At 41.7% G+C, this 22,347-nt stretch overlaps 1 protein-coding gene across 2 annotated transcripts in view; it reads left to right on the forward strand.

Moving 5' to 3' along the window:
* The first annotated feature begins 1,367 nt into the window (after positions 1–1,367).
* Positions 1,368–22,347, forward strand: part of LOC130555347 (uncharacterized) — a 130,606-nt gene continuing 109,626 nt past the window's right edge. Inside the window, exons 1-5 of one of the 2 annotated variants that reach the window (XR_008963112.1) lie at positions 1,368–1,402; positions 8,402–8,475; positions 8,685–8,740; positions 9,166–9,187; positions 9,815–9,890. Coding sequence is in view for 1 of the 2 variants with exons in the window: in XM_057335468.1 (XP_057191451.1) it covers positions 8,719–8,740; positions 9,166–9,187 (44 nt within the window). In the remaining variant the exon portion in view is untranslated. Of the gene's footprint in view, positions 1,403–8,401; positions 8,476–8,684; positions 8,741–9,165; positions 9,188–9,814; positions 9,891–22,347 lie in introns of those variants that run through there. The other variant, XM_057335468.1, reaches the window with a different exon arrangement.

Below are 22,347 nucleotides of genomic sequence, written 5' to 3' on the forward strand. Positions count from 1 at the left end.
TACAGTTTACCACAAGCTAAAGAGGGATGATGAGACCAATTTACTCATGAAAAAGGCATTACTGCTGTATGCAAAAAGAAAGTCAAAGGTCACCGATGGTGACAGTCTGACCTTTTCAACATCTACAGCTCCACTAATTAAATTCCCAAACTTTCATTTGATCTCTTTTCCTCTTTATTGCTTGGATGGCAGCTGTTTAAAATGCTGCCTCCAGTTTATGTACATAATCTCTGTTCCTTATTCTTTCTGTGGATGCAAACAGCATGTGAACTGATTTAGTTCCTAAACATTTGCTGTTAAACCTTATTGGCCGTTTAACATAACATGTTACAATAATTCAAAATGACATCAAAATTTAAAAAAGACTTTCTTTGATTTTTTTAGAAACTTTTAAGAGGCCAGCAAATGTAGAAAAAACATAATGAGTGTGTGTCTAGTAGACTTTATACTCTAGATGAATTGAGGTTTAGCTAATGACATTATAGACCCACATAGCAGACGGACTCGGCCCAAATGTGGCCTCAGAATGGCACTGCTCGCGCACTGCCCGCACTGGCATGCAACATGTCAGCCAAGTGTGGGCCATGTGTGGCAGTGATGGTACTAGATGCATGACGGCAGACAACAGTTGGGCCGATTATGGATGGGAGGTATGTGGCCCAAGATCATGGTGATTGTGGGCCACATTTTAAATAAGTTGATTTACTATGAATAATTATAGAAATTTAAGGATTTAGGCTTGCTAAACCTTTTGAGAGAGAGAGAGTTATATGATCATCTGATCATCTTCCCTTTGTCTAGAATTAGCATAAATGTTTTCTTGCCATTTTATAAACAATATTTTTTAAAGAAAATGTTAGTTTTGTAATGGTAGAAAATATTTTTGCACAGTTAAAAAAAAGCACAAGTATATTTTGTCTACAACATTTAGGTACCACACACACGCACGCACGCACGCACACACACACACACACACACACATTTTTTATATTATAATATATTATCGAAATGTGTAATAAACTGTAATTTAGCTGCCCTGTTAGAAGCACAACATTATTCTGCTCTTTGAATGTAAATTTAAATCCATTTTGTCATTTGAAATTGCGTGATTTCCATGGTAGGACAAGTTTTGTTGTTTGTTATGTCCTGGCTGCATACAATACAGAAAGGAGGTGTCTGAAAGAAGAACTTGATAAAATAGAATCTATGGAATTTTCCTTAAATAATATTTTGTATGATGGATCAAAATTGAAAATTATCAGGAAAAGTAGATTAACATATAGAATACAGGGAAAACGGTAAATTTTCTTCACACTCCATCACAGTAGGTGGCGGTATGCACCTATAAGTTGGTTCTCAACCGGCCACAAAACCAAAAGAAGAAGAATTCTTTCTGACCCAGGTAAGCAAATCTATTATAGTGTATGCTCTATCGGTTGGTACAGTAAATAGCTAACGAGATGTTTTATATGTATACTTGAGCTTTGCTGTCCAAACAGTTCAGTATCATGTTTCGCGTTGCGCAAGATAACTTTTGGTTCCCTTTCTGTCGGTCTCTCGACGTTGTGTCGAACCGACAGAATGGGGTTTGTCTTGAGAACCTATCATCTTCTGAGTATTTAGAAAAGGCCAATGAAAATTGGCGAATGAAATTTGCATGCCGGGCTCCTCCCCGGATGTCCGGGTATAAGAGGGAAGCCGGCGTGCTCATTCATTCACCTTTGGTCTGAGGAGCCTAAGCATCCTCCCCCGACCGCTGGGGTGGGCGGCCAGTGTTGTGGCATGAGGGACACAACGTCTCGTTCCCTCCATCAGGGAACCGAGGTTACATCCGTAACCAAGACGTTTTTATTTTTAGATTATTTTATTTATCATTTCCTTTTATTTTTACATTTATTTATTTATACGTTTATTTATTTTTATATTTATTTATTATCGCATGTATTTATTTCCACTTTTATTTATTTATTCTTGTATTTATTCTTACTTTTCTGTGTCTTGTATGATAATTAGATGGGTTGGTCTTGCCTACTATTGGTTCAGCGTAGATTGAAGCGTTTGATCGATTACTCTTGACTTGTTTTGGACTAACGTCACGTCACTCACTGATCGTTTGCTTCGTGTATAACGTTTATGGCGTGCGCACAATTAGCTAGAGAGTTACAGCATTTAGCCAATGAAGTCGATAACCATGCATCAAATGACTATGTGTCATTCAGATTAGATGCATTTATTGAGGATTTATTACAGATTGACGGAGAGATAAATGACAAAGTTCTTCAAAATCTGTGCGAGTCAGGGGGTGCTAAGGTGGTGACCAAGTTCCGGTTACAGGTCCTCTGCCAAAGAGGTGCATGAACGACCTCAGCAGATTCGTCGATTCTGAAAGCACAAGACGACTTGATATTAAGATGTCTAATAAACACAGACTTTCTTGTTACATGATTTTGACATTCTTGTTAAGATTGCAAATTATTGGTATGATCGCCCGTAACGGCTGAAGCGAGGTGAAAAAATAAATAAAGCGATTTGACACGGGATTCGTACCCATACAATAAAGCGAGGCAGCGTGTCACTACGGTAACAATCACACTAAGCTATTTCGCAATGCTAGCTGCTGCGGATCTTTGCAATAATATCAAGATGTCACACAACAATATGCAGCTGGATGAATCAAGGGAATATGCCCGTTTTAACTTGTGACCTCTGTGTTATTTATCTCTTATGGAATGTAGTTTACGAGTACCGTTTAGTAACCACGTCTTTTTAGAAGGAATGGTTTCCATTTGATGGCCCCTGTAGTGAAAGAACGATGCTCATTACTACCGTGTTAACTTGTGACTTAAGTTCACTATGTCTCAATTCATTTACATTATGTTACATATAATATCTTTACGCTTTTTCTAACCGAAAGGCTGCTTATAACTATCACTTTGACAAAGCGTTAGCTTGCGACTTCGGTTTACAAGCTCATCTGTGTAGTTAAACCTTATTACATTTTGTGCTTTATGATTTTCACCAGTTGAACTGTAACGCCACCATACATAGCACCCTCTGACTCGCACAGACTTTGAATGTGCTGCAAAGAGGCTAACAACCGAGGGAGAACTTTATGGAGGACTAAACCTGCAAAAATTATAAATAAATGAATGTATAAATAAATAAATATATAAACGAATAAATGTAATAATATGAAAATAAATAAGGAATGAATGGTTTGATAAAACAAAATAATTCGTTTTAGCTATTATTGATCTTAGCTTTAACTTTTCTTTTCATTTTTTAAATTGATTTATTATTTTTTGTGTCCATTTTTAATTATTTTTAATTATTATTATTATTTATTTTTAGATTATTTTATTTATCATTTCCTTTTATTTTTACATTTATTTATTTATACGTTTATTTATTTTTATATTTATTTATTATCGCATGTATTTATTTCCACTTTTATTTATTTATTCTTGTATTTATTCTTACTTTTCTGTGTCTTGTATGATAATTAGATGGGTTGGTCTTGCCTACTATTGGTTCAGCGTAGATTGAAGCGTTTGATCGATTACTCTTGACTTGTTTTGGACTAACGTCACGTCACTCACTGATCGTTTGCTTCGTGTATAACGTTAAGTAACTATGGCGGGCGCACAATTAGCTAGAGAGTTACAGCATTTAGCCAATGAAGTCGATAACCATGCATCAAATGACTATGTGTCATTCAGATTAGATGCACTTATTGATGATTTATTACAGATTGACGGCGAGATAAATGACAAAGTTCTCCCTCGGTTGTTAGCCTCTTTGCAGCACATTCAAAGTCTGTGCGAGTCAGAGGGTGCTATGGTGGTGTTACAGTTCAACTGGTGAAAATCATAAAGCACAAAATGTAATAAGGTTTAACTACACAGATGAGCTTGTAAACCGAAGTCGCAAGCTAACGCTTTGTCAAAGTGATAGTTATAAGCAGCCTTTCGGTTAGAAAAAGCGTAAAGATTTAATGTAACATGATGTAACATAATGTAAATGAATTGAGACATAGTGAACTTAAGTCACAAGTTAACACGGTAGTAATGAGCATCGTTCTTTCACTACAGGGGCCATCAAATGGAAACCATTCCTTCTAAAAAGACGTGGTTACTAAACGGTACTCGTAAACTACATTCCATAAGAGATAAATAACACAGAGGTCACAAGTTAAAACGGGCATATTCCCTTGATTCATCCAGCTGCATATTGTTGTGTGACATCTTGATATTATTGCAAAGATCCGCAGCAGCTAGCATTGCGAAATAGCTTAGTGTGATTGTTACCGTAGTGACACGCTGCCTCGCTTTATTGTATGGGTACGAATCCCGTGTCAAATCGCTTTATTTATTTTTTCACCTCGCTTCAGCCGTTACGGGCGATCATACCAATAATTTGCAATCTTAACAAGAATGTCAAAATCATGTAACAAGAAAGTCTGTGTTTATTAGACATCTTAATATCAAGTCGTCTTGTGCTTTCAGAATCGACGAATCTGCTGAGGTCGTTCATGCACCTCTTTGGCAGAGGACCTGTAACCGGAACTTGGTCACCACCTTAGCACCCCCTGACTCGCACAGATTTTGAAGAACTTTGTCATTTATCTCTCCGTCAATCTGTAATAAATCCTCAATAAATGCATCTAATCTGAATGACACATAGTCATTTGATGCATGGTTATCGACTTCATTGGCTAAATGCTGTAACTCTCTAGCTAATTGTGCGCACGCCATAAACGTTATACACGAAGCAAACGATCAGTGAGTGACGTGACGTTAGTCCAAAACAAGTCAAGAGTAATCGATCAAACGCTTCAATCTACGCTGAACCAATAGTAGGCAAGACCAACCCATCTAATTATCATACAAGACACAGAAAAGTAAGAATAAATACAAGAATAAATAAATAAAAGTGGAAATAAATACATGCGATAATAAATAAATATAAAAATAAATAAACGTATAAATAAATAAATGTAAAAATAAAAGGAAATGATAAATAAAATAATCTAAAAATAAAAAATAATAATAATTAAAAATAATTAAAAATGGACACAAAAAATAATAAATCAATTTAAAAAATGAAAAGAAAAGTTAAAGCTAAGATCAATAATAGCTAAAACGAATATTTTGTTTTATCAAACCATTCATTCCTGTATTTATTTTCATATTATTACATTTATTCGTTTATATATTTATTTATTTATACATTCATTTATTTATAATTTTTGCAGGTTTAGTCCTCCATAGAACTTTGTCATTTATCTCGCCGTCAATCTGTAATAAATCATCAATAATGCATCTAATCTGAATGACACATAGTCATTTGATGCATGGTTATCGACTTCATTGGCTAAATGCTGTAACTCTCTAGCTAATTGTGCGCCCGCCATAGTTACTTAACGTTATACACGAAGCAAACGATCAGTGAGTGACGTGACGTTAGTCCAAAACAAGTCAAGAGTAATCGATCAAACGCTTCAATCTACGCTGAACCAATAGTAGGCAAGACCAACCCATCTAATTATCATACAAGACACAGAAAAGTAAGAATAAATTCAAGAATAAATAAATAAAAGTGGAAATAAATACATGCGATAATAAATAAATATAAAAATAAATAAACGTATAAATAAATAAATGTAAAAATAAAAGGAAATGATAAATAAAATAATCTAAAAATAAAATAATTAAAAATAATTAAAAATGGACACAAAAAATAATAAATCAATTTAAAAAATGAAAAGAAAAGTTAAAGCTAAGATCAATAATAGCTAAAACGAATTATTTTGTTTTATCAAACCATTCATTCCTGTATTTATTTTCATATTATTACATTTATTCGTTTATATATTTATTTATTTATACATTCATTTATTTATAATTTTTGCAGGTTTAGTCCTCCATAAGTCTGGGATAACGAGAAATTGTTTTGTTATATATCGTTTTTCTGTTCTGTTAATCTGTTATTGTTACTATTTTCCAGTAATAATTTGGTGCAAAGTTCATGTTTGCAAATTCGATTACAGGAATAAATAACTAAATAAATAGATTTATTTGGTTTAAATGATGTCCAGTGTTTTAACATCTACATGATTAATTAGCCTACAGGCACATTAAGAGCACAAATCACAAAATATTTTAGTGGTCATGAAAATGTATTCAGATTTAGCATATTAATGATGCATTCATCTGATAAATCATGACATTTCATTTACAGGAAAGTAAATGTAAGTTCAAGTGAATGCTTTTTAAAAGTAAAAGTATTGGTATCGGTATCGAAATCGGCAATACTGGCCCTGCATTTACTTGGTATCGGATCGATACTAAATTTTACAGTTACGCCCACCACTAATTGATCGTCAGGAAAGCCCGCCTCTTTCCTTTGATTAGCTACTGCTCGACTTCCGTTAACGGTAAAGCCCAGCTTCTTTACATGATTGGCCAGTTCTTCCGCATTATTTGATTTGATTGGCCATTACATTGATGAGCGCTTATAGACTGCTATGACAGATAACTTCATGTAACGTTTTTACTTTTTGTCATCATAACCACATTCAGTACATAACGTGTGTTAAGAAATGCAGCACAATAACTGTCATGTATTTTGAGCTGAATAGGAAACCAAATGCTGACGAAACTGTGTTTCGCACAGTCGTCTGGTAGGATGTAACCTCGGTTCCCTGATGGAGGGAACGAGACGTTGTGTCCCTCATGCCACAACACTGGCCGCCCACCCCAGCGGTCGGGGGAGGATGCTTAGGCTCCTCAGACCAAAGGTGAATGAATGAGCACGCCGGCTTCCCTCTTATACCCGGACATCCGGGGAGGAGCCCGGCATGCAAATTTCATTCGCCAATTTTCATTGGCCTTTTCTAAATACTCAGAAGATGATAGGTTCTCAAGACAAACCCCATTCTGTCGGTTCGACACAACGTCGAGAGACCGACAGAAAGGGAACCAAAAGTTATCTTGCGCAACGCGAAACATGATACTGAACTGTTTGGACAGCAAAGCTCAAGTATACATATAAAACATCTCGTTAGCTATTTACTGTACCAACCGATAGAGCATACACTATAATAGATTTGCTTACCTGGGTCAGAAAGAATTCTTCTTCTTTTGGTTTTGTGGCCGGTTGAGAACCAACTTATAGGTGCATACCGCCACCTACTGTGATGGAGTGTGAAGAAAATTNAAATAATAATAATTAAAAATAATTAAAAATGGACACAAAAAATAATAAATCAATTTAAAAAATGAAAAGAAAAGTTAAAGCTAAGATCAATAATAGCTAAAACGAATAATTTTGTTTTATCAAACCATTCATTCCTGTATTTATTTTCATATTATTACATTTATTCGTTTATATATTTATTTATTTATACATTCATTTATTTATAATTTTTGCAGGTTTAGTCCTCCATAACTACTAGCCTACTTCTCTAGCTTTAAAAAAAACCCAAGTGGACAAAATTATTACTCAAGAACAAAGATTTTAAAACTGCTTTTCAGTTTTTGTTCAGTGTTATGTTTAGACAAAATAATTGAACAAATTAACGTTTCCCTTTCATTACACTTTTTTAAGTGAATTTATAAACAAAGTGCACACTATTATTTAAGCACTTTATTTACTTTGTGTCTCAAACAATAAAGTACTTTCAATCTTTGGCTTTTTACCCCCAAAGGCCCATTGCCATACATCGCATTTCGCAGTGTTTTTATTCACCGAGGTGAAAAAACTCCACAGGATGCTCCTCTTTTTTTCGCTGGCTGCAGCAGCGTCTGCGTGCTTGCGCTTGGCGCTGCTGAGTCACGTGATAGTGGACTACAAAACACAGCAGGGCAGGGAGGAGCAACGTGTGCAAAACTAGGTGTATGGGAAATAGTTTTTCTTCATTATACAATTATTAGCTACATTAGTAAATAAATAAAATCAGTAGTAAAAACTAAAAACATATATTTTTATGTTAGGATCGATCCTTTTCGATACAACCTCAGTATCGAAAGTATCGATACTTCAGGATCGATCCGCCCACCACTACGATCAATGGCAAATTTGGCAATGCATTCAGGTTTAACTGTGCGAGAAAAGGTGTAAGCTAAGTATCTTTAATTGTTGACAACAGTTACGAACATTAAACATGCGACAGTAAAATACCGGGATGCAAACATTTACGTGAGTCATGTGATGTAATGCATTTTTGTAAGACGAGACAATGAATATAAACTGAGAAGTTTTCATCATATTAGACACAAGATTAAGAAATAAAGTAACGTTAATCTGACATTGTATTTGCTTGTCATGTCTGTGCTCTTTTTTGTATTTCACCTAAAAATGTACGTTCTCATATTTTGTTAACACTATTATGTTGTTTTAGAGTCAGTGACTTGTAAAAACAACAATGAAGATGTAATAATGAAGACCGACTATAAACATTTGCCTTGCACAAAGGTAAGATGACAGAAGTAGAAGTGCAGTGTATACACAATGGAAAATTTGTAATTTAATTTTGCTCTACTGTTATCAAAGTTGAATAAATGGATAGACACTCAATTAAAAATGTCAATGTAAAATGAATGTTGGGGGTTGTGTTCCTCTTTGTATTTATATATCAAAAGCATAACTCTAGATGGCTGAATAGTGATATGTTGTGATTTCAGAGAAAACTTAGAAATAAGGAGAAGGACAGCGACCATGACAGAGGTGACAACAAAAGGTGAGTGAGCATTTATCTTAAAGCAGAATAAACAAAATGTCCGCACACTGAACACTGCTCCACAGGTTTAATAAATAACCAGCAACCAGCGTTTCAACCGTCAGGTCTTCGTCAGGCACAAATCAACAAAAGAATAGAGTGAAGTCTTTATAGACATCAGGTTATCACTCATTTAATGGTTTTTGTCCTGCACCTGAGCCCTTGTGGTGTGTGGATGTGCACGCCTTTTTTTTACTTTTGTGTTTGAGAATGCATCTTAAACAGAGAGCCAATGTCTGGAAAACCGAAAACACTGGACTGGTTTATTTGTACCTTGCTCTAACATTACATTAGTTACTTGGTTTACATTGCTTAATTCATGCGTAAAAACAAATACTGCACAAGACCATGGGATATAGCAATCTTGTTTTCGCTTGTTGTTTCAGGCCTGAAGGAGCTGACACTCAGGTATGGATTTTTATTAATCTTGACAAACTGTATCACTGGGATGTGTCTTCTTAGTTAAAAATTGTGGATATTCCATAATATAATATTCAGTTATATAGTACATGTAATGTACATGGTGTAAACAATAAAACCATTTGTAAAGTGTTTTTTAACGTCTGTGCTATACATTATTTAATACTTTTTACATTTAGCAGAAACCTTTATCCAAAGCAACTTACAAAAGGAAGGGAAACAACCAAGAGTCATCCTAAATAGGCAATAGATTAAAAATAGCCTATTGAAAATAGTCTCGTTGATTTGTGTAAATATGTTGTGTTCTGACCTGAAGCAAAACATTTTTGATGACTTAAGTATACATAAAATTTCTTCATTGATGAAAATATCTTCATATTATATTCTTTGCATGGTTAACCAAGAAAAAATACTGCAGTATTCCATTCTGCTCAAATTGTCTAACCATCTGAATTGGTCTTTCCATTCATTTCTGCTGAACTTTGGCTTTCTTGGCATATAATTTAATTGTCTAAACCCTACATAGTTTACTAAAATGAAAGTGTGAAATGTGTCATTTTTATATAAACTGATAAATACTGATTTGCATCTGTTTTCTTCTACTTTTAATGACAGGGAGCTGCTGATGTTTTCAGTTCCCTTTCTGTCGGTCTCTCGACGTTGTGTCTAACCGACAGATGGGGTTCGTCCCTGAGAACCAATCGCTTCCGACTACTTAGAAAAGGCCAATGAAAATTGGCGAATGAAATTTGCATGCCGGACTCCGCCCCCGGAAATCCGGGTATAAAAGGGAGATGGCGTGCTTCATTCATTCACCTTTTGTTCTTCGGAGCCTTCGCTTGTGAAGATCAACTCTCGCTACTACTTAGCAACTCCAGATTGCCGGTTCTACATTGTGGTGCAGCCGGTCCCTTCCTGAGGCGACTCCCCCTGGGCGTCTCGGCGATTCCAGAGGTGTTCGAGCTAGCAGACGGTGCCACACCGTCTGCATTCTAAAAGAGCAAATTTCTCCAGTGTGGCATGTCCCGCTGTTCTCGTGGGTGCAACACACTCATCGAGGAGGGGGACGGACACGAGGTCTGCTTCCAGTACGCTGGGGCAGCCCTTGTGGATACGTCCTGCCCACACTGCGGGCGGTTGATGATTCAGACGTTGCGTCACGGGTGGCTGTGTTCCCATGGGGCTCAGCCACCACCTCGTCTGCTTCCCGTTCCGTGACGGCAGGACTACGGCCCTGCCGCCCGCTACGGCGAGCAGCGAGGGTGATATGAGGATTACTGTGAGCGTTAATCCGTCAGCCACTGGCTCGCGGACCGTTCGCACCTTGTCTTGCTCGTCTGACCGTTCCCCATGAGACGGTCCGCTGTCTTATTCCTCAATCTCGTATCGGACATGGTACGTGATGATGAGATGTCTGTTGCAGCATCGGAGGGTGACTTACTGGCATCAGACTCCGACGATTCCTTGAAGCTCCCTCCCTGGGGGGTCGAGATCAGGAAGAAGCGACGTCGAAATGTCAGCCATGCTTTCCCGGGCCGCCGGCGTTGGGTTGCAGTGCCCGCACTGCCTCTCCCAATGCTCGCGCTGGATACATGGTACCTCGGGTTTGAGAGCGGCTCCATGCCGTACTCGCCCCAGTGCCGTGTTTCCCCGGAAGATGCATGAGGAACTTAGTACACCTGAACGCCCCCTTCGGCGCGTGCACGTCAACTAGTTCCATCCACCCTTTCTTCCCTCGATGGTGGGCAGCTAGAGGATACGTCGAGTCCCCCGGGCTCGACCTAGACTCCCGTCCAAAGCACGTAGGCTTTTCGGCATCCAGGATGTCGAGAGCTTACTCTGCTGCGGCCAAGCTGTCCCCTCTCTCCACGCTATGGCCATCTGAGGCCAAGGCGTTCAGAGAGCTCCACGAGGGTAAGACCGACCCAGCGCTTATGCAGGAACTCCGCGCCGTCACCGACCTCGCTCTACGGGCGACCAACGTGACCGCGCGGGCCCTGGGTCGGGCGATGTCCACACATGTGGTCCAGGAGAGACACCTCTGGCCAAACCCTGCACAGATGGGTTGCGAGAAAGTCCGCTTTCTCGACGCACCCATCTCGCAAGGGGGGGCTGTTTGGTGATACTGCCGAGCCACAGTTCTCGACAGTAAAAGGAGCAGACAGAGGATATCAAGCATATCCTCCCCCGCCGCGACTCGGCCGCCCCTGGCCGTCGAGATCCCGTGCACCCTCTGCTTCCCAGCAGCCCTGGTCCTCGACGGAGACTCGAAGAGGAGACCACCACCCCATCAGCAGCCGCGGCGGAAGCCGTAGCGGCCCTCATGGGAAGACCCGAGGGAGATCGAGAAACCTTGGGCCCGACCCCAGCCATTCCATTGCTGGTTGGTCGATCCGGGACGGTTCCTGCCCCGTCCCAACTACCCACTTCTAAAGGTTTTTCTCTCTCTCTCTGGGTGTTTATCACAGCCGCTCTCACCCTCTACACGACGGTGTTCGGCAACTCGACGTTGCGTCATGGCGAGGCGCAACATCGAATGTACTTGCAGCCCTCAGCACTCTCAAATCGACGGTGGTGGAGCTGCATCGCCAGGCAGGCAAACCAGCAGAGCCAGTCTTCTTCCCGGGGGCCGCCCCCGGCGAGAGACCCGCACTGCCAGCCATCGAACCACCCCCCGGGGGGTCGATGAAGCAGATCGTACCCTTAGTCCCCCTGTCGCGGTCCCTGGGAGCTTGGCTCGAGCTTCCCACACCGTCACGGTGGCTGAGGAGAACGATCCGTCTCGGCTACAGCGATCCAGTTGCCAGAAACCCGCCCAAGTTTCGGGGCATCCTCGCCACCTCGGTCAGAGGCCGGGATGCTCCCGTACTACGGGGCGAGGTCGCCACCCTTCTGGCGAAGGGTGCGATCGAGTCCGTCCCCTTAGCCGAGATGTCCAAGGGGTTTTACAGCCCTTACTTCATCGTCCCCAAAAGGGGGGGGGGGGGGGGGGTGCGCCCCATCCTAGATCTGCATACCCTGAACAGACACCTGCACAAGCTGCCGTTCAGGATGCTCACGCAGGCGTGTCAGGATTGGTTCATGGCAATCGACCTAAAGGACGCTTACTTTCATGTCTCGATTCTCCCTCGTCATCGCCCGTTCCTACGGTTTGCTTTCGAGGGTCAGGCATATCAGTACAGAGTCCTCCCCTTCAGTCTGTCTCTGTCTCCACGAGTCTTTACTCAACACTGGCTTCAGAGTCGAGTTCCCTGGAGAGCGTGGCACGCCGGCAGCAGGCGGATGGTGATTACGCCTCGCTGCCGATGCACCCTAACCCCTTGGTCTTCCATGACCTTCCTTCGGGCAGGGGTACCCATAGGGCAGGTTACGATGCATGTCTTGGTGACGAAGGACGCCTCCCTGCAGGGTTGGGGTGCAGTGTGCAACGGGCACGCAGTGTCTGGGCTTTGGACGGGCCCCCGCCTGCGCTGGCATATCAATTGCCTAGAGTTGTGTACCGTGCTACTCGCACTGAAGAGGCTGCAACCTCTCGTGCAGGGCAAGCACGTGCTGGTCCGGTTGGACAGCACTACGGCAGTAGCATATATCAATCGTCAGGGTGGCATTCGCTCACTGCAGTTAACACGACTCGCCCGACACATCCTCCGGTGGAGTCAGCAGGTGATCCGCTCCCTGCGTGCCACGTATATCCCAGGCGACCTGAACCAGACAGCCGATGCGCTCTCTTGGCAGTCAACGCCTCGCGGAGAGTGGCGTCTCCACCCCCGCGCAGTCCAGCTCATTTGGGTGCAGTTTGGGCAGGCTCAGGTAGACCTGTTTGCCTCCCTGGAAACCACCCATTGCCCGCTTTGGTACTCTCTGACCGAGGGTCCCCTCGGCACGGATGCCCTAGCGCACAGCTGGCCACGGGACAAGTGGAAGTACGCCTTCTCCCCAGTGAGCCTCATTGCACAGACCCTGTGCAAGGTCAAGGAAGAGGAGCAGCAAGTGTTACTCGTTGCGCCACACTGGCCCAACCGGACTTGGTTCTCGGAGAAAATGCTCTTGACGACAGCTCCCCCCTGGCCGATTCCCCTGACGAAGGACCTGCTTTCCCAGGGGAAGGGCACGTTATGGCATCCCAGGCCAGACCTCTGGAACCTCCAGGTCTGGCCTCTGGACGGGACGAGGAGATCCTGAGTGGTCTGCCCCCAGCGGTGGTAGCTACCATTTCTCAGGCTAGGGCACCTGCCACTAGGCGACTGTACGCCTACAAGTAGCGCCTCTTCTCGACCTGGTGTGCTTCTCGAGGAGAAGACCCACGGAGTTGTGCGATCGGGTCCGTGCTGTCCTTCCTTCAAGAGAGACTCGAGACCAACCTCTCCCCCTCCACACTGAAAGTGTATGTAGCCGCCATTGCCGCTCATCACAACTCAGTTGCTGGGAAGTCTCTAGGGCAGCACGACCTGGTCATTAGGTTCCTAAAGGGCGCTAGGAGGCGCAATCCGCCTCGTCCGCGCTCCATACCTTCTTGGGACCTGGATGTAGCCCTGACAGGTCTCACCAGGGCCCCCTTCGAGCCCCTAGGGGATGCCTCTCTTCCTCATCTCACGATGAAGACGGTTCTCCTTATGGCGCTCGCCTCCATGAAGAGGGTAGGGGACCTACAGGCATTCTCCGTGTCCCCTGACTGCCTAGAGTTCGGACCCAGGGATTCTCACGTTATCCTGAGACCTCGGCCCGGCTACATGCCCAAGGTTCCCACCGCTCCCTTTCGGGACCAGGTGGTGAACTTACAGGCGCTCCCCACTGGGGAGGAAGACCCAACCCCGTCCCTGTTGTGTCCAGTACGCGCGCTGCGCCTTTACTTAGACCGCACGCAGAACCTCAGAGCTCTGAGCAGCTCTTTGTCTGTTTTGGAGATCAGCAGGGAGGGCTGTCTCAAACAGAGATTGGCGAGGCGCCTCTCTGGCAGACATCTGCAGAGCTGCGGGTTGGGCTACACCCATCACCTTCGCGAGGTCCTACAGCCTCCGCGTAAAACCGGTATCGGCTCGAGTCTTGCAGGCAGGCAAGACTGGCGGCCGGTACGGTGTACGCCTATGACAGTACCTTCCCCTTTTTTCCTAAGGGGGTCAGCGTACTAACTAGCCTCCCTTCTTCCCCCACTGGGTGAAGAACAGGCACTCCATTCATCACTAGCAAGCACCTCCTGCGGGCGGGCTGGGCAGAGCAGCCCTGCCCCTTAGGCCGGGTATCTCCAGAGTTATTCGCAACATAGCTCTAACCGGACCTAGTGCTACCAGACGTTGCAACCCCCCAGTAGGTTCCGTCTGATGTATCCTCATGCTGGTTCCCACCTTGGTAACCCATGACCTCCCCAGGTGGACCTCCACCTCGCGGTTTACTCTTCAGCTGCACTTTCTTCCCATGAGTTCTCCCCCATCGGTGAGACCATGTTGGTATCTCCACTAGACTCCTCCCTGCGGTAGGAAGTGGTCTCTGTAGCGCATCCCCCACTTGAGGAAGTAGCGCTTACCCAGTGGCCTTACGGTTTCGGGTGGCTTCTCGCTGTTAGAGAAACAAGGCCGCCACTTGTGAGGCCGAAGGTAGGGGCCTTCCCACCTTTCAAGAAAGCTCTGGGACCCCCTACCTATCCACTGGTAGGTTACAATTTTGCGGTAGCGCTCACGGCTGACACGCCCAGGCCAGTCACCGTCGCTTCGTTGAGATTGTGACAGGACACAGTGTTATGGCGTTTTCCATTGGAACCCCATCTGTCGGCTCGACACAACGTCGAGAGACCGACAGAAAGGGAACGTCTCGGTTACGTTTGTAACCTCGGTTCCCTGATGGAGGGAACGAGACGTTGTGTCCTCCTTGCCACAACACGTGCTGTCCTCTGCAGCAGTCGTGAGAGGTCTCAGGCTCCTCAGAACAAAGGTGAATGAATGAAGCACACCATCTCCCTTTTATACCCGGATTTCCGGGGGCAGAGTCCGGCATGCAAATTTCATTCGCCAATTTTCATTGGCCTTTTCTAAGTAGTCGGAAGCGATTGGTTCTCAGGGACGAACCCCATCTGTCGGTTTGACACAACGTCTCGTTCCCTCCATCAGGGAACCGAGGTTACAAACGGAACCGAGACGATTTGTAGAGAGCGAAGCTGAGGAGAAGAGAGGCTGCAGAGCTGTTCTTCACTTATTGAGGACAATCTTAAACTTTCTCACCAGACACAGATATTAAAGTGTTGAATTGTTCATGTTATTAATTTTGTTGTTTATATTTGTATATTTTTACAAAAGTAATTTGTTTCAAGAATATTTATTTACTAAGGGTAAAGTTACCTTATAATTTAAGTTTTTACTGTACTGCCTTTTTTAAACTAAAACGTAAATTTGTGTATAGCTGGCAGTTTACAGTACACAACTAGAAAGGTTTTCAAAGACACACAACTGTAGCTGTCAATTGTTTTTGTTTAATTCATTAATTTTGATTCCAACTTTTATTTATCTAAAGATAACATTAAGTTTAAAATGGCAATGTTAGATTCATGTTAAAACTGTCTGTCATGTCTAGACGCATTATTGACTTGTTGAAAAATAAAAATAAAAATTCCAATTTATGAATTCAGTTTTCTTGTGAATGATTTGTTCGCACAATTTGGGCATGATTGGACTCTATGGCTCAGTTCCGGGAGTTCTGGTTAAAAGCTGGTATTAATACGGTTTACTTATGGCAGAGATATGGTACCCATGCTAAAACCTGTTCTGGCCCAGTTCAGGGCCAGTTACGGCTTATTAACTGGCTGAGTCTCGGCCCAGTAGTGGCCCATATGTGGCCCTCCACTGTAATCAGATTCTGGCCCACCCTAGGGCCGTCATTCTTTGTTGTATGTGGGCCGAGGGAAAAGGATTTGTGTGGACCGGAGTTGGGCCAACACAAAATTGCTATGTGGGGAGCTCTTGATTATGTTGCTTTAAAATATAGGTCACCATCTGAATTACTAAAACATTTATTAAGAATACTGAAGTACTTTATTCAGAAGTCACAGAGGTTATCTGCTTTCTTTTCAAATCATAAATGATTCAGTTAATTTGAAATCCTTCAATACAGAGGCAAAATTATATTATTTTTAGCGCTTCCTGATGTCTTCATGTACATGTGTTCATTGTACTGCAAACACACTAGAACACACCTTAACCATAATTCTGGAAGATTTTTTTAAAAGACAGATAAACAAGGAGGACAGAACAGTGAAAGACTTTGCAAATAAGTTGTACTGTAGTGTATACTGAAAAACAATTCTGTCAGATGTACTTACAAAATGTGGATTATTGTATAAATCATAATTAAACATAATATTTTCTTCTTATTACACATAAACCAAACACTTAAACTTATGAAACTTAGAATGGGCAAGAAATACTGGTTTCATTGCTCATTGAGTCAATCAACACACATCATGAACATTATGTAAACTTATACAGCTCGAGCACAAAAAACACTCTTAAAGAAGACAGATACTGTAATAATAACAACGTTAAAAAAAAACAGGTTTTGCCCTCCAAGTTCTCCACATCTCATGTTATTTTAAAGGAAATAAATTGTTCTGCTTTATCCCATTGTACACTCCAACTGTAAAAGGAGGTGTGGACATACCATCACAATTTTTCTTCTTTAACCTTCACAGCAGAAGACACGACTCCATACAACTTCGTCTGTGGAAGTATAGTGTGTATGCATTGAATGTGTCCATCCTGAGTTCTGTAGAAATTGCATGTTGGTTTAATATAACTCAAAAGTTAAAACAACATGTTACATAATTTCATTACATTACCACAACAGCAAAATAATAATTTCTGTACATATTACACATTAATTTAAAACAGAAGCAGACAGAAAAGTCCGAAATATGCATTTGAAGCATATTCATTTCAGGATGTGAAAGACCTGGCAATTGAGACTGAGAATAAAAACATTAAGGAGCAACACTGTTCCTGTAAAGCTCTCTGTTCACTGTTACATAAAAAGCTTGCAGCAGTATGCATTTATTACATCACATTCAGTAGTTCACAATGTGCATTGTTCCAAAGCAGCTTTACAGGAGAAAATAAGAAAAACTGAAAAACACAAAAAAGGTAAAACACAGCACAGTGCATGGTGTTTATAGAACAAGCAAGATTATTCTAGTAAATAATATCTAATAAATGCAGTATCCCGGTGGTTTATTTAGCATATTCTGCATTAAGTGAATGCTTGGCTGAAAAGATGTGTCTTTAATCTAGATTTAAATTGGGAGAGTGGGTCTGACCCTCGAATAGTATGGGGGGGGGCTATTCCAGAGTTTAGGTGCTACGTATGAGAAAGCTCTAACCCCTTTGGTGGATTTAGTTAATCTAGGTGTTATCAAAAGTCCGGAGTTTTGAGATCTTAGACAGCGTGATGGGTTGTAGTGTGGTAGAAGCTCTGTTATGTAGGGGCTAAACCGTTTAAGGCTCTATAAGTGATTAAAAGAACTTTAAAGTCAATACGATACTTAATGGGTAACCAGTGAGGGGTTGATAACAGTGGGGTTATGTGATCGTATTTTCTGGACCTGGTTAGAACTCTGGCAGCTGCATTCTGAACTAACTGTAGTTGGTTTATTGATGATGCAGGACAACCACTAAGCAGTGCATTACAGTAGTCAAGTCTTGAGGTCACAAATGCATGAATAAGCTTCTCTGCGTCAGCAACACATAAATTATTTTGTAATTTGGCAACATTTGTAAGGTGGAAGAAGGCTGTTTTTGTGACATTTGAGATAAAATGTAACAAGATTCCAAGGGAACAGGAAGGAAGAGGCTGGAATCAGGGTAGAGCTGACGACTACAAACTTTTATTACTAATAATTTACACAAGCGCTGTACGCGCATAAATCAAAACACTCCCACTTTCGTGGATGAACAGTCTTTCTTGGCAAGAGCCTCTCGCTCCAAGTTCTCAGCTCACTCGCCCAGAGTCCCTCGTATCCAGCCGTCAGCTCCGGTCTCTCTCCCCGACTGTCTCTGCCTTGCTGCTTTTAAGCCTCTCCACGCCGGTTACTGGAACAAGGCACAGGTGTTCATTATTTGTGCGAGCGCCACTCACTCACCCATCGTCTCCTCACTCTCTCTCCCGCTGCAGACTTCGCTGAACCACGCCCCCTTGCCACAATGTGATTTTTAAATGACAGGTTGCTGTCTAATATAACGCCAAGGTCTTTAACTGTATTTGTTGGAGTAACAGTGCAGCCTTCAATTTGCAGGTTATAATCCGAAATATTCTGCACACGTGTCTTTGGTCCGATAAGTAATATTTCTGTTTTATTAGAATTTAAAAGAAGGAAATTACAAGTCATCCAATGTTTTATATCTTCGATGCACTCTGCCAATTTGGATAGCTGGAAGGAATCATCTGGTCTTGATGAGATATATAGCTGAGTATCATCTGCATAACAGTGGAAGCTAATTCCATGTTTTCTAATAATGTTTCCAAGGGGCAGCATGTATATGGAGAATAGCAAGGGTCCTAAAACCGATCCCTGAGGTAATCCATAATTTACTTGCGTTAGATTTGATGATTCCCCATTTAAATGGACAAATTGATGTCTGTCTGATAAGTAAGATCTGAACCATTGTAGTGCCTGTCCCTGAATACCGGTATAATTGTGTATGCGATCTAGAAGTATTTTATGGTCTACAGTATCGAACGCAGCACTAAGGTCAAGCAGGACTAGGAGTGAGATGTTACCTTTATCTGATGCTATAAGAAGGTCGTTTGTAATTTTAACGAGCGCAGTTTCAGTACTATGAACTTTTCAACTAATGAAAATTGTAAAAAGCGCTATATAAATAAAGATGAGTTGAGTATTATGATGCGGTCAAAAGCCTGATTGAAATTTTTCGTGTATGTCATTATTTTGTAAGAAAGAGCACAACTGAGTGGACACTACTTTTTCTAGTATTAAGAGGCTTATTGACGGCTAGTTTTAAAGGGTCCTGGGACATGGCCTAGATTAATTGACTAGTTGATAATGTTATAAATGGGCTCAATTGCAACGGGTAATATCTCTTTTAATAATTTAGTTGGTATGGGGTCTAATAAGCAAGTTGTAGGTTTAGATGTTGCAATAAGTTTAATTAAATCTTCCTGTTTTATAGGTGAAAAACACTGTAGCCTTTCTTTTGGGGCGATGGTTGGTTCTAATTCATAGGACAGATTTGGAGTTTGAGTTTTTACTATTTTGTCTCATATGTTTTCGATTTTCTCTGTAAAAAAATTCATGAATTCATTGCTACCAAGGTGCAGAGGAATAAACAGGTCAGGTGATGTCTGTTTATTTGTTAATTTAGCAACTGTACTAAATAAAAACCTTGGATTGTTTTTGTTAGTTTCTATGAGGTTACGGAGGTACTCAGCCTTTGCTGCTTTTAGTGCCTTTTTATAACAGTTTGCACTCTCTTTCCACGCAATTTTAAAGACCTTTAATTGGGTTTGTTTCCATTTGCGCTCCAGTTTACGTGTATCTCTTTTAAGGGCGCGAGTGGTGCTATTGTACCATGGTGCTACGTTTTTCTCATTAATCTTTTTTGACTTCATAGGTGCGACAGCTTCTAATGTATTAGAGAAAATAGTGCCCAATTTGCTGGTCATGTCATTGAGCGATTCTGTATTTATTGGTATGGTTATTAAAGGAGACAGATCTGGCAAGCTCTTTGAGAAACTATCTTTAGTAGTCAAATGATTTAAATGTATGCTCCATTCTCTGAGTTACAGTAAGAAAGTCTCTAAAGATTGTTGCGACACCACCACCTCGACCAGCCGGACATGGCTCATACATATAACAGTAGCTTTGGTGGGGTACACTCATTTAGACCGTAATAATCATTTGGTTTAAGCCAGGTTTCGGTAAGGCAAAGTATATCAAAACTGTTGTCTGTGATCATATCATTTGCAAAGCTGCCTTTGAATTTAGTGATCTAATATTAAGTAGGCTGAACTTTATGAGTTGGTTTTGGTCGTTTATTACATTGTCTTCAGGTTTAATCACGATCAGATTTTTTCTCTTCAGTAGTAAGTCATAGTGTTAGCTAACTACTGTAACAATTATATTAGTTAGCACCACCGGTTTTTGCCAGGTTTAGTCCCATGATAGAAACACATTTTCTCCATTGCTGACATTAATCTACAAACCCTACTGTCTGGTTTGTTTGTCGGACAAAATGACAAATATGTGAGGGAATGTAATATTGACATTATGATTAGTCGAATCGCTTGTCAGTCAAATTCCCAGCGAAGGATGAATTCTGAAATACAACATTACTTTTTTTTTACTTTTTTCATACATTAATGCTTTTTGGCTTTAAAATGTTTATCCCAACAATACATTCAAAGTAGCCTACGAGTTATCACTGTGTGTTCACTGGGAATCAAACCAATGACCTTAATGGCTTCACTAGTACTGTACCATGCTCTGAACATGTATTGAATATTGTATTGTATTCACAGCTCATTTTTGACAAATTTGTCCCAGTCTTTGATTCTGTAAAAAGTGGATACTTATGTCTTCATCAGGGGCGTAAATCCCGGGGGACGGAGGGGACACGTCCCCCTCCATCCGAGGGTTTTCACCCCCAAATCATTAAAAATCGCACTGTCTATTGTGCTAATTTTATTTATGTTAACTAATTGTGTAAATAGAAAAAATACAAACGCAAGAAATGCGTTTTAAGTTTAGAAACAGTTGAGTTCCCCCTCCCCTGCCCCACAGTGGTTTGGCCCACTGCTTGCTTTCCACGTTCATCTCACCTACGCTAACGCTACACATACAGTATAATAAGTAAGGTGTAACGGCGGGCCAGAGAGTTTAAGCCAACGTTACCCGGAATGGAACAGATGGCCATAGCCGAGGAAGAAAGACACGAGTCCATCGGTTAAACATCCCGCACACTTTTATAGTGGTGTAGAAACGGGGAAGGAAACCCTCCAGTTCCATCACAAAGGAAAAGGTACACACATAGTCAGCGGTAGAGCGACCATCACACCTGTTCACCTCTCAGCGTCCAAGCCCAACTCTCCGCGTGCTAACGCAGGAGCCGCATGCATACACAACAGACTTCATCTTAAAGGTACATACACATTAGACATAGGTGGCCGTTACAGATCCCCCCGGCAAAGAAAGGCTGACCCCAGCCGTACACAGCTGAGAACAGACAATCCAAATTTGAACAACCTCAAACATGAACAATTGTCAAAGTAACCAGACAGGAGCTAATCAGTAATATGAATCGATCAAGTATATGCAGTCATACATGACAGTATAATCGGACCAAAAGACATACAGTACACAGCACACAGAAAATAAACAAAAACAACAGTAAAATACAAAGTCAGTTATAAAACAGTACGATACGCAGGAATATGAATCAATCCGGCATACACTTGCACACATGCAGGATAAGCGGATCACAAGACCTAAATAACTGCATCCCACTGTAAATAACCAATCACAGAATTCAAAAACACAACAAAGGTACAATACAGTTGGCTATACAGGAATATGAAGCGATCAGGCATAAAAACTAACACACATGGCAGTATAAGCGGATCAAAATACATATTTCACTGCAGCACTTACAACATATGGCTATACAGGAATATGAAACGATCAGGCATGTATACTAGCACACGGCAGAATATGCGGATCAAAAATACATAATTCACTGCAGCACATTTGTACAAAATAAAACCGTAAGTAAACAACTTAGACAAGGTACAAGACAGTCTTCAAACACAGCAGATGTCGCACTGCCACTTGAATAGCATTAAATAATAGTATTAGATATAAATTGTAATAACCATTATACTTTTAGCTGACCCAGAAATTAAAGAACATCAAGGTAGCATTAGAACAGATTAAATGAACACACATATTAGTGTAAGTAACAGACTACATAAAGACCTAGCTGGTCAGGGTGGCACACTCACGACCCCCAAACCGATGACCAGCCCAAGGCGACCCTCTGAGCACGCCATGGCCCAAGCCATAGTGTTGACCGTCGAAACGATCACCATCGTCGAGCCTTGCTAAGCGATGTGACCTCGTTATATCACCATAAAGTGAAATGCAGTACAGTTCAGTT

Source organism: Triplophysa rosa, linkage group LG6 (genome assembly GCF_024868665.1).
Source record: "Triplophysa rosa linkage group LG6, Trosa_1v2, whole genome shotgun sequence".
Lineage (NCBI taxonomy): Eukaryota > Metazoa > Chordata > Actinopteri > Cypriniformes > Nemacheilidae > Triplophysa > Triplophysa rosa.